Source organism: Aythya fuligula, chromosome Z (assembly GCF_009819795.1).
Source record: "Aythya fuligula isolate bAytFul2 chromosome Z, bAytFul2.pri, whole genome shotgun sequence".
Lineage (NCBI taxonomy): Eukaryota > Metazoa > Chordata > Aves > Anseriformes > Anatidae > Aythya > Aythya fuligula.
In genome coordinates, this window is record NC_045593.1 from 83696750 (window position 1) to 83707041 (window position 10292).

The 10292-nt window shown below is 36.2% G+C and overlaps 1 protein-coding gene across 1 annotated transcript in view; it reads left to right on the forward strand.

Annotated features, from left to right (window-relative positions):
• Window positions 1-8937, forward strand: part of SLF1 (SMC5-SMC6 complex localization factor 1) — a 38343-nt gene extending 29406 nt beyond the window's left edge. The window contains exons 14-18 of the mRNA XM_032206298.1: window positions 507-676; window positions 1172-1299; window positions 3307-3399; window positions 3786-3968; window positions 6934-8937. Of these exons, the coding sequence (XP_032062189.1) occupies window positions 507-676; window positions 1172-1299; window positions 3307-3399; window positions 3786-3968; window positions 6934-7418 (1059 nt within the window). The 3' untranslated portion in view covers window positions 7419-8937. The remainder of the gene's footprint in view (window positions 1-506; window positions 677-1171; window positions 1300-3306; window positions 3400-3785; window positions 3969-6933) is intronic.
• Window positions 8938-10292: the final 1355 nt, after the last annotated feature.

A 10292-nucleotide genomic window follows, 5' to 3' on the forward strand; every position in this document is an offset into this window, starting at 1 on the left:
ACTGAAGAGCTAACTGACTAGCTTATTGCTTTCACAATGTCTAAAGGCTTATTCCAACCCTTAGCTTAGAAGAGATCAAGGAGAGGAGTATTTCTTTGCTAAGTTGCTCCCTGGGTGTTGTTCCCTGATGTGGGGGAAGAAAGCTTATGAATACTTCCATTAAGTAAGTGAGAATCAATTTGCTTTTCTTTAGTCTTATATCCAGTTAAAGAGATGAAAATGTTCTTGGCTACGGAAAAAAAAATATCCCACCTCCTGGCTCAGACATACCTCACTCACCTCTGAGGCTAGCATATGAGTTGTGAATTACAACAATATTAAAATAAAGATTGCAGAGCTGACTTTAAACAACCTATATGTGCAAACGTCACTTAGGGACCATATTTTAAAAAACTGAGATTCAGTACCCTGTGGGTGGTGAATGACTGCTTGTACATGAAGTGCAACAGAAAAAGACTTCTAATGTACTTTACACAAACTCGCTGAAAATGTTACTTTTGCAACAGGTCTGTTCCTATTTGCCTGCCTTGAGAGAGGTAGGGATGTGTGACACAAGAAAGATGCATAAAGCAAAGAAAAAGAAAATAGGGCATCGGCCATGCCCTGAGTCTCAAAGGGCATTACAGATGCTAAGTGGTGATAAGCAGAACCAAGTCAAAGTGCTGCCTGATCTACCGTAAGTAATACCTATAACATCACCAGTTTTATTCTGCTTTGGGGGACAGCTTCTGACCTGACACATTTTTTGAACTTTATATGACCTGTTTTGTTGTCTACAAATTACTACAACTGACAGAAATCTCCATTTTAAACCTGTAACACCTCTGGTGTGGGGTTTCCCTTTTCTCCCCATCTTCCATCTCTGCATACATGCAGACTGATGTAGTAATATTTTCCCAATATTAAAAATAAAGGATACATAGAGAAGTTGAACCATTCACAGAATTACCTTTTAAAAAAGTTTAATTGAGGGTAATTTAATTTTGTTGCTGTTTTAAATACAGTTATAATTAAGTGACATATAAATTGCATATTTAAGACATTTTAGAAATAACTGAAATTGGTAGATCTAAGTATGATGTCTGTAAACATTTTAAAGTCTTTAAGTACATACACGTTATCCAAAAAAATAAGAGTGATTTTAGATGTGTCTCCTTTGCTCTCTTTTCAGTGACTTAATGTTTAGTAAGTGCTGTACAAGGAAGCGTAGAGCAAATGAGAAAGTTGGGGCTTCAGACACCAAAGAGAATCGCTACATTTTGGCTGAAGAGGCGCATTTTTACAGGAGAAATGTTAAAGGTATTCTATGTATTTAATTTATGTTAAGAACTTCATATGGTTGGAATCAGCTGTTTCAGGTTTAAAAATCTTGACCTTATGAATGTTCAACTAAAATGATGGCTTATGCCCAAGAATTATTTTCTTATGGTTCACGTTTCTTTTTTTTCAGTGTCTGTTTGAGAGGAGGAATTGTATATATGGTGGAATAAAGCTGCCTTCTTCATTCCCCTCCCCCTCCCATATATTAAATACAGTGTACAGCTTGTGTGAGCTCATTCCAGGCTTGCCCGCCTTACTTTGCTAATCCACCTCAACCTGTGCTTGGTAGGATCAACGTCTTCTGATTTGAAAGTATAATTCAGTCTTCATCTCTTTCAGTCCTAGACATTTTGTGAACAAAGACTGAGGAGTATGCTATGTTACATAGCTGTGTTAAGCATATGGACTGTTTTCTTCCAGGCATTCAGCCCAGACTATGAAAGGCATTTGGCTTTTGTCTTAGCTATACTGGAACCCAAGTACCTAAGGAATAAAACAGCACTGCAGTAATTCATTCAGTTCCTACTTATTACACAAATGCAATAAATTGTACTTTACATGAGGCTTTAACTCAACAGAATTACTTGCTGGAACTACTTTTTATTATCTTCATCATCAGAAATTTACCTATATCACTTAAAACACAACTATTAATCATGACATCCAAGAGAAGGCTTAGGAAAAACTAGCAAATTGAACCTAGGATTGTTCAAAAAATTATAATCAGAATTGTATCACAAACACTGAAGTACAAAAAAAACACCTCACCCTCTTTTGGGATTTAAGAGAGCTTCAGTAACAGAGCCAGACCATGCATTTTTAAAATTGGTTCGCTTTCTCTTTATTGCTTTTGCAAGTAAAATTGATGTGAATTATTACATGCTGACTTCTACAAAGAAAAGTGAGCTGAAGGACTACGGGAAAAAATGCTTTTTTTTTCTGTTCTTTCCCTGCCAAAATTGTAAGTAGTATCTACTGTTGAAAGAATGAGTATGGAGCTGACAGATTTACGTAGTGAAGGTATTAATATAACAAAATACACTATGTTAATCTTACTGCAAACGCTGAAGAGATTTAGCCAGAGATATTCTTCGTTTCTAAGATGTTTGTTGCATCATCTTTCACCTGGCATCAAGATTTTTCTCTGGCTCTTGTTCAAACCTAATCATTTACTTGAAAGCAAAACAGTGTTCAGAATGGGTCTGAAGTTTTTATCATGCAGAGACTAATGGTGTCTTTACATATAAGCAGCAGTTCTCAGTTGCTTGCTGTTCAATCTTTCACACTTCAGTTTTACATGATACTAAGGCTTGTTTTTTTTTTTTTTTTTCAGAGGATTTTCTTTTTTGTAATTATTATTATTATTATTATTGTTATTAGGACCCCTTCATGTATTGCTCCCTCTTTTCCCCCTTCCTTTGCTACTGTAGCCAAGTCAGACAGCCTATTGAGAAACAGCAAACCATCTGTTAACGGATTTGAAGTTCTGAATTATACTTGAGTGTGTAGAGGCACTCGTGCTTAGCCAGAAACATTCATTTGAATTAAGCTATAAATGCTGTGTAAAAAGAACCATACATTTTAACGTAGGTTCATGAATAAATTTAAGGGAGGGCAACTGCACTCTAAAGTTTTATTGCTTCAAAACCCAGTATTTTTGGTGTTCTGTGATCACTTGGTGCTTTTATAGTGTGATTGAAGCTTTAAACCTTGAACTGGGGGGAGATAATTCCTGTGTTAAACCATTTGCAATACAATTTCATTGCTGGATCTCTGGTGGAACAGAAGCGCTGTGGGTTTTTTTTTTTTTTTTTTTTTTTTTTTTTTGAATTTTCTTAAAAGATGGTTAAACAGGATAAAGGAAAATCTTACTCATTATTGAATTTTCTGGCATATAGCCAGGTCTCCTAGTTCCAGGCACTTTGATTATTTTCTTTAGTTGCTATCTCGCCTAGTCTAGTGTAATCTATTAATTTTTTATGGTAGGAGAGACAGCCCTGCATGAAGCTTGCATAAGAAACAAAGTGGAAAGATTGATTCAGCTTCTCTCTTCCCCTGGAACAGACATTAATGTTAAAGGTAAGTTATTCATTTTATCTACAGAACTAAGAAATTAAGCCAGATAAGGAACTGTTAAACATCCTTTTGCTAATTAAGTTTATATTTATGATACGAAAACTGCCTTTACTATTCTAACTAACAAAAATCAGGACTTCATAGCAAACATTGCTGAAAGGTTAATTTTAACTGAAGTGTGCTTTAATATCATGTTTCTTATCAATTTTTTTAAATGCCATTTTTTATCAGATGTTTTTCAATAAAAGTTCTTATTTTGAAATCACAAGTTGCCATTGTCACCATAATGAATGCTAAAAAGTCAACTGTTTTGCTGTCTAATGAATTACATTATTAGCATTTTAGTACTACTTCTGCTGTTTTAAAACTTCCCTTGATTTATAATTCAGACTATGCTGGCTGGACGCCTTTGCATGAAGCCTGTAACCATGGCAGCACAGTGTGTGTCCGTGAAATTTTGCAACATTGTCCAGAGGTAGACCTGCTCAGTCAAGTGGACGGGGTGACTCCTTTGCATGATGCACTGTCAAATGGACATGTAGAAATTGGCAAGCTGCTACTTCAGCATGGGGGTGAGTGCATACATGATAAACTGGTTTAGGGAAATTATCCTGAGTCCATACAAAGTTTGTGGTGCTTTTATTAGTAGTTGCATAAAATAACATTTAATTATAAAATATTTACTTTAAAACATTTTTAAGCCAAGCTGTTTTGGTCAAAATAAAAATATTACTGTTCTCACACTTATCTTGATCAGCTGAATATGGAATTAGCCAGGATTTTCACTTTTGTTTCCAATATGATAATGTTTTTATTCTGCATTTTACCCCATATGCATTGTAACTATATCCTCCAAACTAATTAAAGATAAATATTACCTATTCACCAAGTAAAGCTAAGGTTTTTCTTTTGTTTTGATCTATTTTTACTGTAATGCAAAAATAGATCAGTAAATCTCTATATAATCATGTATTTCAATTTAAATTTGTTCAGCATTTATGAAAATTAATGTGATGGTCTTTGAAGAACACAATTAGCTTGGTAATTAGTTTAAGAAAGGAATCTATATTGTAATTGTGATAACTGCTGTTTAGGGATAATAGTGGGAGGGGCGCCTTAGTTTCTAAAAAAAGATATATTGCCCCTTAGGCAGACACATGATAAATGTTTTGAACAATACATTTTTTAAGTGACAAGGAACTTGTATCTTGTGTTGAAATACCCCCTATCAACCTAATTAACTTAACATGCTTTTTAAAACAAAACAACAGCAAAGAATGATCCTGGATATCCACTCTTCCTTCTTTTAATTTATTTACTAAAATGAGTATTTGCGATATCCTTACTCTTGACCTACAGTGTCAATTTAATCTCTGTTGTATGCTGAGTCCAGATTTTTTCAATAAAAATCATTCTGCTTGTAGCCTGAAGGTAAAAGAATGCACTGTATTTAGATGGCCTATTACTTAATTAAGCTAGAGAAACAAAATTTTATTTCATTCTTGGCGTAAGACCCTGTGTATTTACAGTCTTCTCCTGCCCCCTAAAGGCTGTCTCTGTCTGTTGTACAAGCACTGGCTCATAATCGATACATTCATTCCTCTGCAGTTTCACCTCTCTGTGTTTGCTGAGCTTCAGTTCTGGGGCTCCCAGGTGTTTTATATATCTACTGAACCACACATCTGACATGCCAAGCCAATACCTGGGCTCACTTCCATCGGTCTAAGTGATGCAATAGCCAATATTGTAGTAAGCCCAGCTCCTCAATTGGAAATGGCACTGCACTGACAGATGTGCATTTTTCCTCAGCTATTGTGAAGAATAGGTAGTGGATGATCCTGTTGTCCTATGGGAAGAGCTGTACTTCCACTTGCATTCATCAAAGTTTTCTGGCAACCATAAGGCTGCGTGTACCCTTATCTTTGCCTTTGTCACACTCCGGGTTTTGGCCTGTCAAGTAGCTGACAAGACTATGTTAGAAAACGTGTTACCCATTCAGTCTGGATTTACTCTGCTCAATAACTGAAGAGTACAGCTCTGCAATAACTTCTTCCCTTTCTGCAAAAAGGTCCTCAGCTTGCAGAACTTAATTATTTTACATAGTGAGGGAGTGAAACAATATAGCTTCAATCATAGGGAAGTTAGAAGCTCTAATAATGGTAAAGTCTTGCAATGAGTAATCTTTTGTAATTAAAATATATTTCTGAAAACATATTAAAGATATGAAATTGTGTCATTTCTTTTGCATAGTAACCCGAATTTACATGTGAAGATTTATATTGTTTTCACCTTTGAAAAACACCACCTGTAGTGTTTCATCCCTCTTCATTTTTTTCTAACTGGCGTGGCCTTTCTTAAACTTATCAGGACATCTGTAAGCTGTTTAAGGATTAATAGCTCCATTGTACTAATAAACAGGAAATATTGAAAGAATGTAGTATGAAAAGAAATATTTTCTTATTCTCTGAATGAGAAAACCATGTCCCACTTAACTACTTTAAATCCAATTATTATAGTAATTATTTTTTGCAGCAATCTGCTAAGACTAAATTTTCTAGCTCAGTTGAGGAAGACTAGGATTCCTACCTCAGTAGTTTATCTTGATGCATAGCTTAGGACAAGGTTAACCACGCCATCCAAAAAGGTAAAAAAAAAAAAAAAAAAAAACACCATAATAAATTGCCTTTAATTTTGAGACAGTTTCAGTAAATAACCCAGCCTGTAAATTTCCTAATGAAATTGTACATTGGTAATAAGACAAATTTTTTACATATTATATGTATTGCTACTTGAAATTTTAGGGTAAGTTATATTTGAATTTCATTCACATTTCTGTATAATAATCCTTCACTTTCAACATAGCAAAACCAGGAAGAAAATTAAAACTATGTCATAAAGAAACTGTTACAAATGTTCTCTCTGCATGTTCTAGGTTGTGTGTTCAGAATCACAGAATTGTCTAGGTTGGAAGAGACCTCCAAGATCACAGAGTCCAACCTCTGACCTAACACTGACAAGTCCTCCACTAAACCATATCCCTAAGCTCTACATCTAAATGTCTTTTAAAGACCTCCAGGGATGGTGACTCCACCACTTCCCTGGGCAGCCCATCCCAATGCTTCACAACCCTTTCAGTAAAGAAATTCTTCCTAAGATCCAACCTAAAGCACCCCTGGTGCAGCTTTAGCCCATTCCCCCTCATCCCATCACTGGGCACCTGGGAGAATAGACCAATCCCCACCTCACTACAGCCTCCTTTGAGGTACGTGTAGAGAGCGATAAGGTTGCCCCTGAGCCTCCTTTTCTCCAGGCTGAACAAGCCCAGCTCCCTCAGCCGCTCCTTGTAGGACTTGTTCTCCAGGCCCCTCACCAGCTTCGTTGCCCTTCTCTGGTTGCAAATGTCTAGCTCATCAGTTGTACCAACATAACAAAAATGAGTTTAAACAGACTCTTAGTTTCTGGCAAAAAAAAAAAAAATCTTGATCAGCTGCCAGCTGGAACATGCCATTATTATTAATATTTGTATTTTTCTTGCAGGACCAGTCCTTCTACAGCAGAGGGACTCCAATGGAAAATTGCCACTGGATTATGTTCAATCCCTACCAGTAAAACAAGAACTTTTGAACATTGTTCATCCAGAAGAGAAAATTGAAAGATTCTATGAACGCACTGAACAAGATTACTGCAGTCAGCAGAGAGAACTGTGGTTGATTTTATTTAACAAGATGCTGCTAAATTTTTGTTCAGTTTATAATCTGTTTTCACCCTTCCCTTCAGTTCTCAGAGAGGTAGCTTGTTCAAGTAGACTTCCAGTAAGGGCTCGTGATTCCTGTAAGATGGAAAGTACATTTTCTGCAGATTGGTTAGTAGATATGTACTTCAGAGAACTAGAAACTTTTAAAAAGCTACCACAGTTTCTTCAAGAGATATCTACAAACATATTTATTTTTCCAGGAGAACAGATGAAGGCTTTATTAGCAACTCTGGAAACTATGGTAGAGGCAAATCAGCTCTTTACTTAAATCCTTTAAACTGGTAGCTTCCAAAAACAGTTACCATTAGTTAAATCATGATGGCTGGCCATTGACAGTTAGCTAATAGTTTTTTGACAACTAAGAAGTACAAATTTCACAGCCCTACGTGTTTTTATCACCCATGACATCAATACTTTCCTCTAGTTGAACCTGGAAATCAGATGTATTCATTCAGTGCATTTTTTTGTCAGGCAAAATTTATCTAGCATTGCCTTCTAGTTGTCAGATAGCTCTGGATGTGTTTGACCACCTCAGGAGGGTGCTGTATCATTTGCACTAAGTAAAACTTTGCTTTTTCTGGCCTGGGAATCTTTATCAGAAGTCTCATGTCATAGCTCACTTTGGTCTCAAAAGGTAGAGCCTCTGCTGTTAAACTGAGTTGGATACTACAACAGTTTTACCTTTCTAAAAGTGTATACCTACATATTTTCTTGTCTTTTAATAAAACTGATATTTTACCTGTCAGTAAGGAAGAACATAGGGAAAAAAAAATTCTCTCCATTTTTATTTTGTTTATCTTTGTCTTGTAAAAATTGACATTACATTTTGGAAATTAAAAACGTAAGGTAGGTATACCTTCTGATTTCAGAATTGGTATATTGTAATTTCTCTAGTTTTTGCTAGTTTGTTAGAAAAGATCACACAAAGAAGCACTGTGGCACTCATGATCATATTAGTTTGTGCACTGACTACTCCAAGGAGACTGGTTGAAGTACTCAGCCTTTATACAGGACTCCAGTTGGTATCACTGACTGGACCTGTAAAACCATCAGGACATCCTTCTGCTTCCCAGACCGATGATGCTGTGGAGGGCCACATGCACCTGCAGCATAATTTATGGTATCACTGGCTCTACTCTAACTCAGGCTGGTTCGGGTTCGCAGTGGTTTGATAAATCCAGTATGCTGGCAATGCGTAAAATCGTCTTGGTAACATGCCTGGGATTCCCTCCACTCAAGATGCTGGTGGAAGTAGTGGTACAAATCTAGCTATGTTGGCAGGGGAATTTACTAAGGATTAGACAAGACAGTTTAAGTATGTACTGGGTATCAGATTCTGACACTAAGCATGGATCTCCTTAAAAATTACAGCCCATTTAATATGAGAATTTTGTTCTCCATTCTATGAATACATGCAAACTACACATGATAAATCCTCTAAACTAATCCTCTAACCTAATTTGGGATTGTGTGCTACATATTCTATCAGATGGTCCTTTTAATTAATTAAGAAAAAGAGAAAATCCTGTGCGGTTCTTTAAAGGTATCGAGGCTCCTGCAGCAGCTGAACTGTATAATTGTGCTGTGTGAGGTTGGAGATCTCAAAGAGATGCATATTTTGGAGAGCTCTTTCTGCACATTTATATAGCAATGACCATTCTTCTTGACGTGCGTCTTGGTAGAGATTGAGTAACAAAATTGTTTAAGAATAGGTCTGAGAAGATACACTTCCAAGGGAAGTTTCTCTCTTCCCCTTTCCAGGGAAGAGAAGGAAATGCTGCCTTAGAATGAGGACAACTGATCCTTTTTTTTTTTTTTTTTCCTAATGGATTCAGTAAAAGATCAAGAATAATTCAAAATCTTAGCCTTCAAAAGGAAGGTACTAATTAGCAACGTTTCCAGTTCTTCTGTAGTAGCAATTTATAATATTAAAAAAAGGAACCTTAAAAGAAAGGGTGTGGATAATAGCTGCTTCTGAAATTGATGTTGCTTGACTAGAGGGAATAAGTTACATTGATGCAGCTGGCTTGCAGCACATTAAAACTTCCATTTAGCCTTTCTGCAGCTGAGATATATGATCTCACAGCAATTAATCTACTGAAGATGCTCAGACTGGGTTGGTCTTGGAACCAGACCTTCATTACAAATGTTCAGAGTTTATTAATGATGGATTATTATTTTCATATATACATGCAGAACAGCCTACCCTAATAGAATAAAGGGTCAGCTCATACTGGATTTGTTTCTGTTTGTGCCCTTTTTATTTTTCTTCAGTAAAAGTAAAAAAGCAACACCCAAAAAGCCTTTGTTCTGTGTAAGATGAACTAGCAATAAACTTCAGTATTCCCTGTTGCAGGGCATGATGAAAGAAATGCTATTCACATACTTTGTAAGGAATGCAAAATATGTCGGCAATATTAAAGTTTTCTTTAATTATGAATTTGGTAGGTAATTGGGAACTTAAAATAATTGTGACTCAGAAAACCATGGGAAAAGAATTCTGATGGATATGAAAAAGCAATTTCAGAATATTCATACCTATTTATATATATGTATATATATACTATATATATATATAGTATACTAGTGACAGAAATGAAAGCAAGCAAAGCGTTGTTTTGGTCTGACAGAGGGGTTCTCTGCTTAATCCAAGTTATTCTGTATGGTTATTTGCTATTATGTTGTGTGGTTGGGGAAAAAAAAAAAAATCTGACATTTATAAGTCCTTCTTACCTATTTCAGCTAGTTTCAGTCTTCTCTCCAACATACATGTATTGTAGAAATGTTCTCAGTGATTATTAACATTAAAAATGAAACGTCCAAAAGTTAGCAAATGTAGGTATGTAGGATATTTCTGCTTTTTAAAATCCTGATCGGTATGCAGGATATTTCCCTTTGCCCAGTTTAGCTACAAGACCAAACAACACCAGCCAACCAGTCCGCCTTTCGCACCTTCTCTGCATGCCCATGTTTCACAAGCCAAAGCACTTCACAAGTGCTTCCGTCTTCCTCCTCAGCCAACTCAGGCCTTTAGCAAGTTCCTTGGTTTTCTCCACCTTCAGCATGCCGTTGGAGAATGTCGCTTTTACACGTACATGCACACCAAGTGCTGCCCTGATGAGTGAACGGTGGTCAGTGGCAG